Source organism: Mixophyes fleayi, chromosome 6, assembly GCF_038048845.1.
Source record: "Mixophyes fleayi isolate aMixFle1 chromosome 6, aMixFle1.hap1, whole genome shotgun sequence".
Classification (NCBI taxonomy): domain Eukaryota; kingdom Metazoa; phylum Chordata; class Amphibia; order Anura; family Limnodynastidae; genus Mixophyes; species Mixophyes fleayi.
In genome coordinates, this window is record NC_134407.1 from 125,833,501 (window position 1) to 125,852,633 (window position 19,133).

Here is a 19,133-nt window from a genome sequence, read left to right on the forward strand (position 1 = left end):
TCGGGCACTGTTCGAGTACCTGTCCCTGGCTTACGAGTCTTCCAAATCTACAACACCCGGTAATAAAACCTACCATGAAGTGTTGGACTAAACTCCGTAATTTTAGATATATCTCCTCGGTTGTTTCGCCTTTGACCCCACTGTTTGACAATCAGTCTTTTCCTCCTGGGATCAGAGAAAAAGAGTTTAATTATTGGTCCAGGGCAGGAATTGTTTGCGCTGGCCAGCTGGTGGGTCCGTCTGGTGTACTTACCTTTGAGTATCTACAGGCCATATGGAGCCTGCCTAATTCGGAATTTTGGCATTACTTGCAACTTAAACATTTTTTAAGCACTGAAAAGATGCGTTTGGGTGTTAATAGGTAATTAACGTCATTTGAAACTATGTGTATACCCCCTTCAAACCCTACGCATGTCCTTTCCGGGATCTATACAACCCTGGTTGAGAATCGCTTCTCCTCTTTGCCAAAATTTACGAAAGACTGGGAAAAAGACCTGGGGAATCAGGTACAAGAGAGACATTGGAATAATATCTTTCAGGCTACCAAGGCTAGCTCTCTTAGTGTAACGGTGTTTGAGACACAGTATAAGGTCCTCTCCAGATGGTATTGTTGTCCTAATGTCCTTGCTAAAATTTACCCTGGCAACTCTAATTTATGTTGGAGGTGTGGCTCAGGTTTTGGGACACCGTTGCATATCTGGTGGGAATGCCCATCCATGAGACCCTTCTGGGATGGTGTCATTGCAATCTCAAAAGAAATTTTAAAAACGGAAGTTCCAGATGACCCAGGTTTTTGGTTATTAAACCAGACAAAGTCTCCAATATTAATATACAAAAAATCCTTGCTAAAAAACTTAAATAGTGCCGCAAAAGCAGTAATCCCCGTTCATTGGAGATCCACCTCTCCTCCAACCCTGAAGGAATGGCTCACTCGCATCGAATCCTATAGATATATGGATGACTTGATTCTTTGTTCATCCGATAAGTTTAATGACTATTGTTCCATATGGCTTGGTTGGTTAGAATTTCAAGAGTCAGGAAGATATGCTGCCTTATCTAAGTAATCCTCCTTCTATTATTACATTTAATTTTATCTAACATTCGTCTATGACTGGATCTTTGCTCTTAGGTCCCTTCCCCTCCTTCCCCCTCTCCTCCTTTTCCTCCCACCCTGTTTTATAATATCTCTTTTTTTTCTCTCTCTCTTCACTCAACTCTTTTTTGTAATACTATTGTTTAACATACAGGGACATTTACCCATGCAAATGTGAGACTGTGTAACTTTGATAGTTGCATACTTGACAATATAACGCTACTACGAATAATATCTTTCGTGGTCTTGATTTCCATGTACTTTGATAAATGTCATCTAATGTGATTGCCCTTGGTCTTTACGATTGTATTTTTTGAAATTGTATTCAATAAAAAGGATATTGTATAAAAAAAAATCTTACATTTATTAAAAAAGTTACAAAAGCATATCAATGTACTACACTAACCATGTTTACTGATTATTTTCCTTTAAGTTCAGCAACTACGTTTCTAGTGCTCTTGATATTAAACAAACATAAGCCAACACCAAAAATATCACAGAACTCAACATAGAGATAACATTTTATTAAGCTTTCAGAAAGGGGCATAAGGTTCCTTTTAAATCAAAACTATCATAAGATGCATTTTTGTATTATTCTCAGTGTCATGCAACTGCCATGGCAACCACAGTCACATGTGAAGTTATATATAGTCAACAGAGAGGCTTTGGAAAACTGTCTTCTCTGCAGGCACACCCAGCAGCCACTTTCTCTGCTACCACTTGACCACTGAATTGATTTCAAAACATTGCACAACACTGAGAAGTGTGGAATAAGCAATGCTGGGTATTATAGAAAACATTTCACATAGGTAATTATTGTCCCATACTTCCCAATTACCTCAAATGGAGGTGGGGCTTACAGGAAGTGGGTTGGATTTAAACAATGTTATTATTTGCAGTACAGTAGTATTGTTACATTATTACTAATTGATTATTTAATTTCACTGCCATCACCACCCTTTGCCCAGTAATCAGTAATGTGTGTTTCATAGCAGGGATCATATATAACCTTAAAGAAAAGGTGGGACATCAGAACAACAACATACAGTGATAAGGGTCAGTATACTAGGCAAAATTAAACTAAAAGTCTTATTTACTAAGAAGGTGCAAATGTGTGGTCATCACCAATGGGAACCAATTAAAAACTATCTTGATCTACTTCACTAATAGGGAATTTGTGATTGGTTGCTTTGGGTTAAAATCAATCAAAATTACTACCATATTACTAAACAACCATAAAATGATTTTCAACTAAAAACATTTAATAATTTGTTGATCAATATTCTGGTGAAGAAATTAGTTCCATTCCAGTTGTTACCAGTCTCACGGCTCGCTCGGCTTGTATATGCAGATAAAATGGATCTTCTTGGCACAGGTTAGTTCATCCCAGAAACTGCCACCTGTTTAGAAATGTAATATTAATAATATTCGCAGGTCACCTCTGTCCATCATTTTGTCAACCATGTAACCTTAAATGCAAGTAGTTTTATATACAAAATTAAATAGCAATAACAACACAACTTAAACCATAGTGAAAATATTACCACCAGCCAAGACATTTTTCCCCATTCATGATCATATCAATTTTAAAATTGATGTAATGCATTAGTTTCACTGGTAATACTATTTTATAGCTTAGTCTACCCAAGTTCTATGTTTCATGTTTTACTACAACATTTTTGATTATATATATTTTTATGAGAAATATAACTTTTACTTGGTAATATGTTGACATTTGTTTAAGTATTATACAGGGGAAAATAGACACAAATATGTTTTTCATGATTTTCCCCACATTTCCGCACAATTAATACAGCCCCAAATATTACCCTACAATAAGCAGCAAGTTCCACTGATTATATCAGTATAACAATACCAAATATGTGTATTCAAAGTCATACAGTGTTAGGGATGGGCATAAGGAACATTTTGAAAGCTATTGTAATTTTAAAACCTAAGCTCCCCCGCAACGCAACTCTATCCTGTTTGACAGCAGTCACACCTATTTCTTTTCTCCTTGAGTTTGACACCACCCACCTCCCCTAGATAAATCTGATTACTACAGGTGCTCTGCTTTCCCTGACTGTAAGGCCACAGCACAGCCACACTCCAGGAGGACTCTCTGCTGAACACACATGGTAAGTTACTCTTTTTGCTACATTTTCTTCCCTATAGCAGAACCATGTCCGGTGATGCAGACTTAGCAGGGAGCTCAAACTTTCTTTACAAGGCATCCACGTTTCTATGTAGCCAACTTGGTCTATTATTAATCTTCTTTTTTATGACCACCAAAACAGAAGAGAAGCCATCTCTAATCATGGGCACCATCTTTTCTGCTTGGCCTTAGGATCCCCAACCCTAGTCCCCATCATATCCGGTACTTGTGTTGCTCTTGCCAGGGTGTTATGGAGAGAGTCATGCTATATCTGCTCCCCTTTTCTCCTGTCAGGTTGACAGAGCTTGTAGTTTTACTGGACCAACAGGCTCTATTACCTCCCAGGGCTCTTGCCCGTGAAAAAAGAGCTTGCTCTCTTGCATAGGTTCCAACACCAACACTCTGTCCCTGGTTCAAATAACCAGACCACCGCAGACCAGTTATTGTTCAGTTGCTGCCTTTCTGGTATCCCCAGCAAAACTGAATTTTTCGCTCCCTGAAAATCCCACTTCTTATGTCACTTCTTCTGATGGGTTTTCTGAGGTTTAGTCATTATATTTCCCAGTTTAGCTTCCCGACAGGACTGTTCCTCTCGCACAGTTTCCTCTTTCTTCCCTTGCTCTAGTAGGATCTCCTCAAAAAATGTAAAATACATCTTAAAATGAAAGGGTATGGCAGGTTTGGCACTAGGGCAACTACTACAGAGAACCTTGACCATTATTGTCAACAGGGTTCTGTCATAGGCTTCAGTGGTTCCATATAATCAGGGAACCTGTACCTTGGGAAACCATTTTGTGTCAGCCTTGGGCAACACAGTGCTGGAAAGAAGGGTGAGTTCACTTCCCAAATTAAGTAAAGCCAGTATTAATTTCCTGTCTATCATTGCAGACATTCAGAACAATTTTGGCTTTCCTGCAGCTGGATTCATAGCACAGTAGCAAGGGTAAAGTGAACCAGATCTGGACAGGGTACTGCGTTTAGAGGGGCACAATTGGAATAAAGGAAGGGAACAGTCGCAAACCATACCCAGCCGGTCCCCATCAACACAATAGGATTTCATAGGAGGCCCATCCTGTCACACTACAGTCCATTGGTTCCTGTAGAGTGGCATATTGGTCTCGCAGATGACCCATATTTCCTTTTTCAGGGCACACCAAACTACTTATTTTCCATGCTAAAACCCTTTCCATCTGGGCACTCTCAGCCAGGGGAGAATTTTGGCATTTGGGTACACTTCTTTTAGAATGGACTTAGTCAGGAACACCAGCAGTTTTGCCATCTGCTGAATAGATTCAAATCTTTCCATAACTGTGTCAAGCTCAATAAATATTTGTGGGTTGCTATTCACAACCCATCTGAGAAAAACTGTCATGACCTCAGGTGAAGCGATCTATCACTAGAAGCTTGATGATTTGTTTTGGTGTGGATGGTTTAGTTAAACCACACAAGTGCAGCCTAACTTGTTTCTCTTTCTCAATTTCCATTCATGGAACTGTTGAGCTCTACCCACAGCCATAACTCCAATCTGAGCCAGAATCTCTTACTTCAAATGGCAATAATCCAGGGCCTCCATTTCACCTAAATCCATGTATGCTAATTTGTTGTTGACTGGTGTTTGTATAATTTTGTATTGTTTAATAATGTATTATTTGTAGCTGTCTGTGCATTGTGTAATATGGTTAAATGTGTAATCTGTTCACCTCCTAAATACACGCTGTGGAACATTTGTGGTGCCTTAGAAACAAGAGATATTAATAACAATAAACAGTGTCAGATATTCACCTCCAAGGTTGAGGCTTATACACAGGTTGCCACCAAATATTCCAAACAGATTTACTTTGGGTAACTTCAGAAAGTTTAATGGCGATCCATCAGCCCAGGAGTTAGGTCCCTGAGGAGCAATAATTACAGGTAAATGAACAGCGGTCATGCAGTGCTACTATGAAAGACAACTTTGTTTAAGCTTTTTGTTTTGTTTTGTTTTTATTTAGTTTAGCATATGTAAGCAAATATGATGCTGATAAGAGGTAGGAAATCTTTCCTCAATCATTGTTAAGATGCCTAGCAGAGGGAGGCACAGGGACTGACATTAATGTTTACTTATTCTGTGTAAAGCACTGTGTATTATGGTGTATAACAAGGAATAATAATGATAATAATAATAATAATAATAATAATAATAATAATAATAATAATAATAATACACTCTCCTCCAAAATACAACACCAGTTGCTTATAGAAAGAGTGAGTTTACATTTATTTGTAAGAACAGGGAAGGGGTTCACGAGCAATAAAATCATTGGTTTTGAGCAACTGACTTGCCCATTAGAAGGTCCAATAGTATTAAAATGGAATTAATAGTTTACAAAAATGACAGGTCTGTGCACTGATAACAGTCAACTTTGTGGGTTATGGAACTGCAAAGGAGACAATCGTCTAAAGTCCAATTCTATGAAGGGGGAGCAAGCCTCAACTATGGCATTTTTATTTTTTGTAGTAGACTGTCAATTATAGCACTGGATTGGGATGGCTTTCCAAGTCTAGCCTCTTGCTTTTCCTTGCTGCATCACTGGCAACTAGACTAGATGAGTTTCTAGAAAATTTGTCAATGTTAGGTGAAAACTCAAAGACACAGTGCTTGCCAAATGTGCTATCCTGTAGCTTTCGGCTTCTGTTTTTAAGGTAAGATTTGGAGATTAGGAAGATTTGTTAAAAGGTTAAAAGTTAGACAACATGGTATCTTGTTATGGTAAGGGAACATTTCATTTTTTCAATGATCATAGGTGCATTTTTTTCATTGTACGAATACAGTGAAAATTAGTATTAGTATTAGTAGTCCTGAAAACTAGTGGAATATTGGTGCCTTCTGTGCTCACATATATTAGTCCTGGGGGCCCAGGGTATACTTGATTTGTCTACATATAGCATACAATGTAAGTACCAGGTTCAGGGCCGCCTTCAGAAATCATGGGGCCCAGTACAGGCCCCCCGTCCCCCCCGATGAGCGCCCCCCCCCATGAGCAACAGAGCAACACATACTTACCTGGGGGCCCGCTGTATGTGTTGCATTGTTGTACCGGGCCCCCTAGTGAGCCCGGGCCCGGTACAACAATATCCCCCATACCCCCCTGATGGCGGCCCTGACCCTGGTCAATCCTTTTCTTATGTGTTAATAACAGAGCCCAAATATTAGGCCAGGTAGACATGCCCAGGGCTGTAGTTTTTCTATGTTCTTGTTTGTAACTAGCACTCACCTTTTCTTTGCTGCCACCTGTCCAGAGCTTGTCCCCAAGATATCCTTGTGAGCGTGCAAGGGCCATGAGGAACTGATTGTGCTTTTCACTGAGGACACTGGTGAGATGAGAGCGAGTGAAGAGAGACTGGCAGTGTGTCTTTGTTGGATGGATGGAGGAATGGGTGACATGCCAGATGGGAAGGTCGAGGAACAAGAGAAAGTGGAATAGAGAGAGAGGAATGGTTAGTAACATTATGGTGATTGAGTTGAAGGTACTAAAGAAAATACTATTTGCCATTGTCATCATGCAAATCTTATTGTCTGCTACAGATATTCTCTAAAGAGATCAATTGGTTAATATGCTAGAAAAAAAAACAAGTATGTAACATTTCTATGTCTGATGCAAAAAACCCATTGGGTAAAGATAGTGGGTCTGCCTTATCAAGGCCCATATCTGCCGATTTTGTGCATATCGCACGCAAATTCATTATGCGCATGCCCAGAACTAGGCCATATGCAACTAAATGCAGCAATGTTCACTGCACCTATGTACGCAAAGGACACTTACTACCAGGCCCTTTCAGAGGTTCATAGGGGTCTGGGGAAATCCAAATTAAGCGGCTCCCCACCCCTGCCTTCTTAAAAAAAAATGCATTTAAAATGTATTTTCATTTGATTTTAATGTTTAACTTTATTAAAATTTACAAATAATATACTGTATACATATATTGATATACTAGTTTATTGGAGTTTTCAAATTAGAGGTTCTTTTCTAGCTTATCCGTGCAAATGCAGCAATAAATTTGGAAAAATCCAACTTTCACAGTTAATATTGAGCATCGCCAGCCCATTCAATCGCTCTTGCCATATAGTTGAGCGATGATAGTTTTTCCATTCTTCAGCTCACTGAACATTCGTTCACCAGAAGCAACAGATGTTGATAAAATTAGGAAAATGTGCAAAGCAACTGTAATGTTGGGAAACACCCCAGAAAGTCCTTGTTCTAGGATTTCTATGAGAAGTTCCTTTGGCTTGCTTTCTGTAAATTTGCTTCAGTAAAATTAGTTTGTCACTGAAATCTTGGGAAATATCTTTCTTGTATTGTTGCTAAAAGTTTTCAGCTGCAGAGCACAGGTCTTCATTACTCATTTTGACTCCCAAAGAAACTTAAACAAGTTACAAATTACTTCCAAAGAAGTAAATAGATGATGAAGACCAGACAGAATGGAGTCTACAACTACATAGAAAACGTTGACCCTTTATTGCTTTTGGGAATTGGATTGAGTAGGTAAGTGGTTTAGACCCGGTTGGAATCTCAATGTTTTTTGCTACAATTTTAGACTCTATGATGATCTCATCCCATTACCTGCACATCTGTTCAATGTCTTTGATAAGACATTTGACGTTGTCCAGCTCAATGTCCAATGTAGCATTGCGTGTTTAAGTAAGGAGAGTAGTTTGGCTGATCACTGTAAGTAGCTTTATCCACAAACCTGATTTTAGAACAAATTCAAATTTTGACAAGTACTTCTGAATGGACTGATCAAGTTTGTGCAGTAAGATGGAGAATTTCAATATTTGATAAATCAGTTCCCAAAGAATGCAAATGATGTGCAACTGGTTTAACAGAATCAATGCGTGCAGACCATCTAGTTGTGGATATATTATGAAGTGAAGCAGGGAGATGCTTTTTCAGAATTTCTCACCTTTGTGGAGATGAACTGAAGATATTGTACATTTGTTGCAAGTAAGTAATTGCCTCCTTACACGATTCAGCACAGTCAACACCCACAAGGTTTAGTGTGTGGTTTCCACAGCTTGAGAAAATACATTACAATGTTTGTTCCAGCAGAATTGCTTGTACTCCATTGTATTTCGCAGCCATGTTAGATCCATTGTTGTGGGCTTGGCCAATTCATGCTTGGAAATCCAACTTTAATACTACCAAATTTTCCAATACTCAATCAGTAATTTCTTTGTGAAATTATCAAACATGACAAACTGTTCTTCAATTGAAAATGTTGAGCATTCCACAATTTTTACATAATGAATCACCAGAGAGGTCTGTTCCTTGTGAGAACTATCATGTGTGGCATCAACTATGCAAAGTATTTTGCAATTCCTACTTCATCATTAATTCTTTCTTATACGAATTACCCACACAGCTCAAAAAATTCATTTTGAATGCTTGTTGATAGGTACACCATAGGAATGGTTGATTCATATACAAGTTTAACATGCCTTAATAAAATCAGATCCTAAATGCTGATAAGCTTGAATATATCTAGAAAGTTTCCATTATTACGGTCACCAAAACGAGAACTGGAGCCAAAGAATGCTAATCCCCGCTCAGAAATATAAAGAACAACATGCAGGATGCGCTCAAGAAGTTGTTTCCATAGTGACTTCGTTGAAGAGTAAACTGTAAATTGAAGTTTCAGATAATATTCCTCTGGCTTCCACAGCACATCATTTTCTATGTGCAGCGTTGAACTCTCATGTGATGGTATTTGGTTGTACAATTTATTTCAACCTCTACTCAAGGTCCATCCGGATTGAGCAGATAAAACCGAAGCATATGCTACATGTTTATTAAAAATGAAGCAAGGAGCACAGTGAAGAGATTGTTAAGCTACACTCCAGCATAACCATTCTCGTGGGCAGGTCTCACCACTCTGAAGGTTTTTCCTAAGTAGAAGCTAAGGGAAAGCATTGCCTACTAGTGTCTCATGGAATGTTATTTGATATTTCAAATCTAGGAATCTTAAGAAATGACAGTTTGGGCAGCATCCCTTTGTTGTTAATACCAATGTCGATTGTGACAAAAGTTTCAGCAGAATTTAATTCTTGCTCTTCTGGGTCTGGGTGTTCTTGCAGAGTTTCTGGATTGGAAACTGGATCGTCTGCTTCTTTCCTATGTGTCGGTGGACTCGGCAGTATTGCTGTTGGCACATTTCTTTTCGGCAAATGTCTTCATTTACATGTTGAACTTCAGCCTCAGGCATTGAATTTGGAACAGAATTGTAATTTTTTGCAGTTGTAGTGGTTTGGCTGGTTTCATTTTCAACTGGGTTTGAATCTGAAGTTACTGATCCTGAAGCACTTGTTGTTTGGTAGCTTGGGTGAGGAGCGTTTTCTTGTAAGGGTGATTTAAAACATGAAGTTATTGGCCTTGACTTTTTAGATTTGGCTTCCGTTGATGCCCCACTTTCAAATTTCCTCGACAACATCTTATGGTGTCTCTTAATATTCTGAACCATTAGTTGGACAAAAATGTATATTTTTATTTGTTATTGAAACTGCTGTTATAAATTTCTGGAAACTGACTACATATATGAATAGGGGGTTCAAGGTTTTATGTCACGCTTGCTCCTTCCCCTCACAGCTCACACTTCCCTATTACACCTCACACTGCTCCCCTTATTATTCATATTGTTCCCCTCACACCTCAAACTTCCCTTATGCCCTTGACCTTTTCCAGAACTCCAAATTTTTTCTAGCAATCACAGAAATCACACACACACACACACACACACACACACACACACACTTCAGAAAACAGTGAGTCTTCCTGGCTGCATCTCCTCCTCTTCTTTTGCAAATGTATATTCCACATTGGATGTATCCTGTAGTGTCTTGTGTAGTAGAGCAGACTTACACCCGAATTTATCAGTGCACATATCTTCATGAACATATGTGGCAGTGTCAGCGTGTACATGTGTGGCAGTGCCAGGATGCACATGGGTGTCAGCGCCAGCAGGCACATGGAGTTCCGTGCCAGCATACACAGTGCGTATGTATACTTGTAGTACCACAAGTGTGCACGACAAGAGTTGGGTCATTAGAGGAATAGAAAAACTAGAAAAAATAGTAATTTTCTCCACCATAGTTTGAGAATCAAATATAGAGCATGAAGTACCAAAAAGTATTTTTTATAACATAGAAAAATTACTATTTGCCACCTCATGCTCTATATTTGATTTGCACACTATGCGGGAGAAAAATGACAATTATTTGGCACCTTATGCTCTATATTTGATTTTCAAACTATGGTGGCGAAAATTATTATTTTATTGGCACTTCATGTTCTATATTTGAATTGCAAAATGACTATTTTATTGGCACCTTACGCTCTATTTTTAACTTGAGGCAAGTCAAATATAGAGCATGAGGTGCCAATAAAAATAATAATTTTCTCCACCATAGTTTGAAAATCAAATATAGAGCATAAGGTGCCAAATAATAGTAATTTTTCTCCCGCATAGTTTGCAAATCAAATATAGAGTATGACGTGGCAAATAGTAATTTCTATACCATAGAAAAATTACTATTGCCACTTCATGCTCTATATTTGATTTGTGACTGGGAGTCGCAGACAACTAGCAAGAGGAGACAGAGACTATGCGGTGAGTGTCATTGTGTGATTTCGCCTTTCTCTTGATGGGGCCCTCATCTGTACATCAGTGAGTAAGATATTCGGGCGAGATACTTCCCTGCCTTGAATATCTGTAGCCCCGCACCCAGGCCCAGAGCAAATCGAGGTGTCAGCAGTAGGAGTAGAGTGCTCAGTCTCTACTTCTGCCCGTCACCTCGGACACCCCCGCAGCTGATGTTCATTGCCAGGACCGACTGAAAAAAATCATGACTTTGTAAAGTCTATGGAGATCGTGATCATGAGTGCATACACACTGCAGGATCGGAAGGTGATTGGAATGAGATTGTTAGTTATACCGACTGCGGCTGGATCCCTTATGAATAACTTATTGTAATAATATATTTAAATTATTAGCACAGTGTGCCAATTTATATTGTTGAAAATGTACTGATTCTTGATACTGTATATTGGAAATGTACTTATTTTATTATATTGTGAAGCACTTTGTATAGGAAATGCCTTTATTTCTGAGGTATTGATTTGTAACTTCTGAGACAGGATGTCATAATTGGATTTTTATAACTTTTCTAAAGAAAGTCCCTCGTGTTAGACCTTTTAATTTCAGTGGCCAACATGTTTGTTCAGCCTGTATATATAGCAGGGGCACCGCTGCCTCTCTGTCTGTGTGGCTTGTATCATGCATCTCAGATCCTTTCCGAAAAATGCACACAGAAGGTTTTGGGATATAGCAGATAAGTGTAAATTTTGTGAAGTATAAATTGCATTTAAATTCATGTTTGGGGAACATATTGCCTCCTTATGCTAAAAATAACTCAGACTTCTTGGGGCCAGCAAAGAGTTCAGGGGGGCTGATTTACTTCCTGTTAGGCTGCGTCCAAAACTGTATAAAACAGCACTGTTTTGTACTAAAATGTATCATTATTGTTCCATTAGACTTTGTGATCACTGGTACCTTCAACCAGTGTGAACTTTACTTATCAGGACACTAGAGCTAATAAACATCACTTGCTTCAAGATCCTGCTTTGACAACTTCTTCCATGCTGTAATTTCCTGTGACCTACAGATTAGACCCAACTCTAATCAGTTTCTGGCTGTTCTGAGGTTTGGACCCAGCTTTCCAGTACCACCGCTCTCCCCGCTACCCAGCATCTCTGGCCAGTGTGATTGGCCAGGGGGGATCCATCCACAGCAACCCTGATCTATAGGATGAGCTCCGGGGTACCAGCCCAGGTGCACCAGCAAGGGGGTACACTAGCAGCGACAGTTACACAGAAGGAACGCGGTTCTGGATGGCGTTAAGGAGTCCAGTGTAGGCAGCAGCTTAAGCCCCTCCTACTGTGGTTAGAGGGCGCATTTGGGATAAGGAAAGGGAGCAGTTGCAAAGTAAGCCCAGCCAGTTCCTAGCAACAACAGACAGGGTGGCATAGGTAGTCCATCCTGTCACACTGACCAACCAAGCTAACTAACAATCGGTGTTTCGGAATGACTATTGATCATCATGTAAGTATTCACACTACTGCGATATCGGGCTGAAAGGTCACTTTATGGGTGTTGGGCCTGATAATCGGCTGAAAAACCTGTAGTGTGTATCCTAAGGCATTGTAAAGACAAACCCACTAGGTGCAAATTAAGGAAAACCATATGCTAGATAGCCAGAGATCCTTTTAGGCCAATACAAAATACAGAAAATGTTAACTTCAAACAACATGCCTTCATATTTAATGTTTTGGGGAATCAGTGTGCCACTCTGTACTTAGAGACAAAAGATGCTCGATGTTTGTGAAGTATAGATGGACACTGTACAAGAAAAAAACAGTTTTCACATATCTTTTGGAATGATATTTGATAAGATTGTAATTCCATCATATTGTATATGTAAATGTGTAGGAATTTGTGACCGATTTAGTGAAGGGGGAATTATGTCTCTGTGATATGTCAGAGAAAAGTTATGGAAAGTCAAAGATTTTGGGATACTTTTGGCCAAACTATACTTGACATATGGGGGATATTTCCTCCCCCTGTGTATGAGAGGACAAATCGGCAGCTCTTGGGGGACTCCATCTAATTGAAGGACTGTCCATTACAATCTGCCTCGCCCCAGGCACACAAATTATGGTAAATAAATTGTTATTCTCTATAGTTTAATCCCATTTATTTTTAGAACTGTATTGCTTTTCTTTTTTTAAATGCCATTTATTATTTTTTTTTATTAAATCCAAATGCCCTGTACCTTTGTATATTAATTCTAAAATTAAATACGTTTTGTCTATGATACTCTAATGAATTCATTAGCCTTTTATGAAGAATATTGCTTGACCGTTTTAACCTTTTGAATGCTGGTGTGTGAATTGTTAATCAAATTGACTAACATGCCAAGTGTGTGCAAGCATGTACACTTGTGCAACAGAGTTTTGATGTGTTAACCTTTTAATTGCTGAGGTGTGCATCACTAACCAGTGTGTAACAAGAAGCATAGTGTGTGCCAGGCAGTACATTTGTGTGACAGTAACTTTGGGTCCTATTGCCCTGATTCAATAGGTGGTGGCAGAATATATGTGTGTATGGGTGTGAGAGCACTGTTTGGGGCGATCTAGCAAATCTATAATTTGTGGGATAGGTGAGTGAAAGACTGACTGCTGTGTGCTGTAATCGTGTATAAAACCATACCGTAAACATTCAAATTCAGGGACTCTGGGAGCGCGTTTATGACAATTATAAATAAATAATTTGTCCCCATAATTATCTTTTAATATTACTGGCCTAATAAATACTTACCTGCAATCTTCTTCTGTTCTTGACCTGACCTAATCCATACAGAATGAAAATTAAAAAAAACTTAGACAAAACATACTGCTTCGAAGTTAGTGTCCGCTAAGCCCATTTACTTGCTATCCGAATCGGTGTTGGATCCCATCTGCTTTGTTGGGGGGTTTTTCATATCACCACCTATCGATAGTGTTTTGGGTTTCTACTCTCCAAACTGAAGAAATGTAAATCCTGCCCTTTGGTGATGAAAACCGCTGGTGATATGTGGCGATTTGTAAAATTCCCAAAAAAAGTGCTGTTTAGTAAAATTCCCCCTAAATGTTGGATCAGAACTGCCATAATTTACTGCTTGGTCAGCAATGGCCTCCTAGCATCTTGATCTTTGAAATCTACTATGGGTCCTACTAAATTTAATGTTTCAAAGAGCAGCAATGTGCTTCCACCCATGGCAACCAATCAGGATTCTAGTGTAGTCAAACTAATAAAATATAATATGCAATTGGGTGCAATGTGGTACAGTATACCTTCTACTTGCACTATGTTTAAATAAGTCTTATGTGTTTAAGAGACATTTCAGTGAAATAGATTGAATGAACTTGCTGTGTAAAAGTTAAGAACTACCAAGAGAAGATATGTACAGATGTTATTTCATGGTAAAGTAAATTATTCTGCTAATTTATCTGCTGTATCAATTGTATTCCAAGGATTATATTTTATTTGTATATATTGCCCATATGCTTTTCTTAACTTTTCTAGAAAAAGAAAAGTTAAACTTCTGGAAATGATACGTGATCCCTTTAAATAAGGAGCCATGTCTGTAAGTAACCTTCAGAGACACCATGGTAGGCGTCTATTTCACTGGAACCTGAGGTTTTTGTTACCAAGAAATGCATCCTTTATAAACATGAAGTTGTTATATTTACAATGACTGATCTCCTTAGCACAAGAGTTAGCCATCTTTGATAAAGTACAGATAAGCCTCTGTCATTATTAGTTTAATAAAAACCTACAAGTCAAACAGAATTGACTCTTATGAGATCCCTTTTGAAGATCTCTGTTTGACTTTCAGTCTCAGATGGGTGTAGCTAACAAGGTTTATTTGTATAGTAAGTAACTATGGGCAAACAGTTTGTCTATTTTCATAATTAATTTGGTTCTGGGTTATTTGTAAGCTTTAAATGAAGGTACCAATATAAATTGAGATTCCTGAAGGCAATTAGGACAATTTAGATCTGATTGGGAAGTATTATATGTTTATTAGTTGGTGGAAAATGTACACACACACATGTACACACACACACATGTACACACACACACACATGTGTACACACACACACATGTACACACACACACACACACACACACACACACTTCTATGTTAAACTACAGTGTAAATAAAAATAAAAATACTGGACTGCTACACTGTGGGGCTTACGTTATGTGGAATGAAAATTTCAGAATTAGTGATTTATTTTCCCAGAAGTAAAAAGCCATATTATATGCCTCAACTTAACATAAGACCCTGTATCTCCAAAACTGCATTAAACTGCCTCAATCAACTAACATTTCCTGCCTTTCTACTATGCTAACTTCCCTGTAATCTAATATCAAACTTGTAAACCAATACAAATATTTAACGGGGTAGTATACAGTAGTTGTAAAGGAAGCATTCTGTTATTGAAAATTTCTCAGCATGTTTACTTATATTGACATCAGTAACAATTAACATAGTCCTCTTGCCACACTGCAAACTCTTCTCCAACCCTAACATGTATCCCCACCAGGCTGCTACAAGGTTCTTTCTCCACAAGTAGACAACTTCTTTGAATATCACATAAGTGTAATTTACAGTGGCGGATCCATCGAGGGCAACCAGGGCAATCACCCCCCTAGCAGCAGTGGGCATCCAGCGGCAGCTCAGTATACTTATGTTCCCGGCAGCCGACAGGCAGGGAGAGAATCCTATCCTGTTACTCTAAAAAAAGGTCTGCCCCATGTCATTTACAACATCAAAAATGAATGAGCCAAAGTGTAAAATCCTTTTCCTTTTGTAATGTTACAGTTACTGGTGACAGGTGTTCCCTGATATGTAGGCATAACATATCATTGATGGAAGGCTTTGCTGTGATAGATTTGTTCACTCTGGATGCATAATATAACAAATATCAAATTTCAGCATAATTAAACCAATGCAGTTAACATGTGAAAAGCCATAAACATAACAAGTGAAATAAAGGAAGCCATGAGGTCATATCGTTTTGCTGACTTAGGACAGATAATAGTTAAATAAAGGTCAGACAAGCTGTATACTATATTAGATAAGCAAGGGGAGTTGAATTGAAGCAAGAAATAGGAACTGCTTAAATTTAATTATTTAGCTTTGCAATAATATGAGGACAGTTGTGTAAAAATAGTGCAAAGTGTAGTGCAGTAATAGTCACATACTCTGCAAAAGTACAGTGCCATTAATTAAACAAATCATTGTAAACAATGCTACCTTGTTTAGATGCCACTAACAAAACACATTAAAATACTTTTTTCAAGCAAAAAGCTGTGTAAAAATGTGAACAATGAAGATAATTGCCAAAGGCGCTTCAACGCAAGTTTTAGACAGTAGATGTGGATTATTAGGCAAATAAAGCAGAGGTTTTGTAGGAGACCATATAAGAAATAATGTCAGAATGTTATGTTTAGGTGCTCCTTATAAGCCGTTACACATGAGAAAAAAAATAATTTATTCTAAAAAATAACCTTAGTTAAAACACAATTTATAGCTTTAAAAATAACCACTTTGCAACTGTGCTCAGTCTCTCATTAATGTCTCTTCACCTTATATACACACTTCATCTATGAGACCACTACAAACTGAACATTATCCCTCTCAAATTGGCTTACACAGAGAGCAGACTTTTAGAGGCATGTGGTGTGCACTCAGGACAAGAAACAATTTAACATCAAAACAGTCTGCGGAATGGATTTCACTGGTGAGACTTTCTAATTTTGTTAGTCAACAAACCTATGGAACATCAATGTTCCTAATAAAGTGGAACTGTTAACTGACTTGAAGGAAAAAAAAAGGTTTCTAATGGAAACCATAAGAAGTAAGTCGGACAGTAAAGCAAGCCTATGCTCATATAAGTTGTACCTGTTTTATCTAATCACCAACTTGGTTGAAAACTTTTTCAGACTGAGGCTCCTCTGATTTATATGCAAAATCTATTACATCTATGTTGTTAGAAATTGTGTTTTAATTGAGATTATTTTTCACAATAAATGTAATGATTTTATCTGACTCATTTGTTGCTCTGTGAATACAACATGTGAATACAAAATAAGAAATTTATATGTATCAAGTCACTTTAAAATTCATATTTATGCATGAGACTTCTCAGTTAACTCCACCACTCTTCCCGAAAAGGCTAAGTAATTGGAGTACCCTGTATTTGGCCACCTTAAAATGTAACATTTAATTTTCCGGAGGCTATCAGCAAGACTAACCACACTCATCCTTGGTACACAAGGGGTAAGACAATAGTCATGAAAATAACCATTAGTGAGTATAATTGACAGCCAAAAAGGGCCAATCTGATAATTTTCTCATTAAATTAGTTGCACAGAATTGCAGCAGCCAAACAACTGTTATCTAAAACGATCAAAATCCAAACTGGTCATACCCTATTTAAGCAACTATGTTCTTAATAAAATATTCAATAAAATATGTTATTCACAATGATAGCACATAGTGCTATGGGATCTATTTGTTATCTGGATTCATTTATGGATGGATAGACCATCCTATCCCTACATAGTGAGTGCCGACATTCATATCTGTATCTTTACACACTAAATACATAGAACAGTTCTGGAAAATAAACATACACAATATTGACAAGAAATTACCTTAAAAGACAAAGAATATCTGCTAGCCTAAATTATAATACATAGCATTGTTTGATCACAGGGAACAAAAATAATGTCACCTAGACAGAAAGGGTATAACAACAATTATTAATATTCAGAAAAAACTGTTTCACCTCTGCATCCTTCCAGCTGAGTTCCCGAGACACATATTTGTGACAGTAACCAAGGTGGGAAATCCATCCATCTTTACAAGGACCCTGACAGAAATATTCTGGATTTAGATCGTCCGAGACTGATGGTTTATTTTTATTCTCATGCGAAGACCCCCCAAAGTGTAGGAATGGAAGGTGGATTTCAGAAGATCTTGAATCATCATGTTTCCCAAATATCAGCCCTAGCAAGAGATTTCTTCTGTCAGTGGTCTTATAAACCCAAATCAGTTCCATTGACTGTGGTACATAGGAAAATTACATGACTTACCTAGAGATCCAGGAAGACACAGCAAAATGAGAGTCAATGACAGATACTGCAAGGTATACATTTTATATCTGCAGAAACACAATGAAACATAAAGTTTACTAGATTGGAGCTGTACAGAATTGTGTATATTTATCTAACAAATATTGGTGTCCCATCTAGAAAGCTGCTCCTTTTTATTATGCTTGCTTAACATATAATTTCTGCTGATACATATCCATAACCGGTTCTATATTTTCAGTTTGTGTTGCCCCAGTGGTCAATATAAAGGAAACAAGTCCTATTAAATATGTTGCACACACTATGAGTTATTTTTATATGCTTCATATAAATACATTTGAAACTGACACTGTAGTCAGAAAAGTATCAAACAATTTCTCTGTAGTCCCCTGAACAGCATTGACATTGAAAATGTTGCAATAGCCCAGGGCTTACTAGGAGAGAGATAGACAGCATTAGACTTCCTAATAATGGAACACTGGATGGGCTAGTCCTTCTTGCAAAACCACCACTAATAAGATATAATTTCAATAAAATATAACATAAATTATATTATAACAAGCCCATGCTTTACACTATACAAACCTCAGCCTACCATACCTGGATGTCTTGTTCTGCATTAGTAATGTACAGGTCCTTTATATATCTCCAGAATTGAATCTAGGTCCAAGAAGCTGTCACCACTGAGGTTTGCTTTGTCTTGATATGCTAAATATGTGAGTGGCAATAATTTCACACACCCACAGAGCAAACACAACGGCGTGACAATACATCCCTCACCTAGGTCAGTGACACCTTAGCAATTTTACAAATGAAAATATGTTACACAATAATACACACATAAGAATACTCAAAAAATAAAAAAATCCCAGCAAATTTTACAAAACTTTTGTTTTTTTAATATGCTCAGACATAAATTAAATCTTTTTCATGAATTTAAAAATGAAAAACGAGAAGAAAAACGCTGTGCATATTCATGTATACTACTTAAAGAACCTCTTAAAATTTTATTTTTTTCTAGCTTAGTTTGGCACTTTAAAAACGAACAATTATTTTGAAAAATATTAAGCCATACCCACCTTTAAAGACAGATTTTGTTTTGTAAAAAAATACAATCTAAAAGTAAAATACTCTTAAAACATTAGTGAA

General features: G+C 37.7%; 1 protein-coding gene across 2 annotated transcripts; it reads right to left on the minus strand.

Moving 5' to 3' along the window:
* Positions 1-1,603: 1,603 nt before the first annotated feature.
* On the minus strand, positions 1,604-18,702 carry LOC142160384 (struthiocalcin-2-like). 2 transcript variants are annotated; one of them, XM_075215291.1, is made up of 6 exons: positions 18,570-18,702; positions 17,988-18,055; positions 17,681-17,901; positions 6,503-6,640; positions 5,031-5,139; positions 1,604-2,493 (listed from the first exon to the last, which is right to left on the minus strand). In XM_075215291.1, exons 1-6 carry the CDS (start codon positions 18,602-18,604, stop codon positions 2,417-2,419), a joined length of 648 nt encoding a protein of 215 aa, XP_075071392.1. In that variant the 5' UTR covers positions 18,605-18,702; the 3' UTR covers positions 1,604-2,416. The 2 variants fall into 2 exon arrangements, with proteins under 2 accessions (XP_075071392.1, XP_075071393.1); XM_075215292.1 differs by having other exon boundaries at positions 18,585-18,701.
* Between the last annotated feature and the right edge of the window lie 431 nt (positions 18,703-19,133).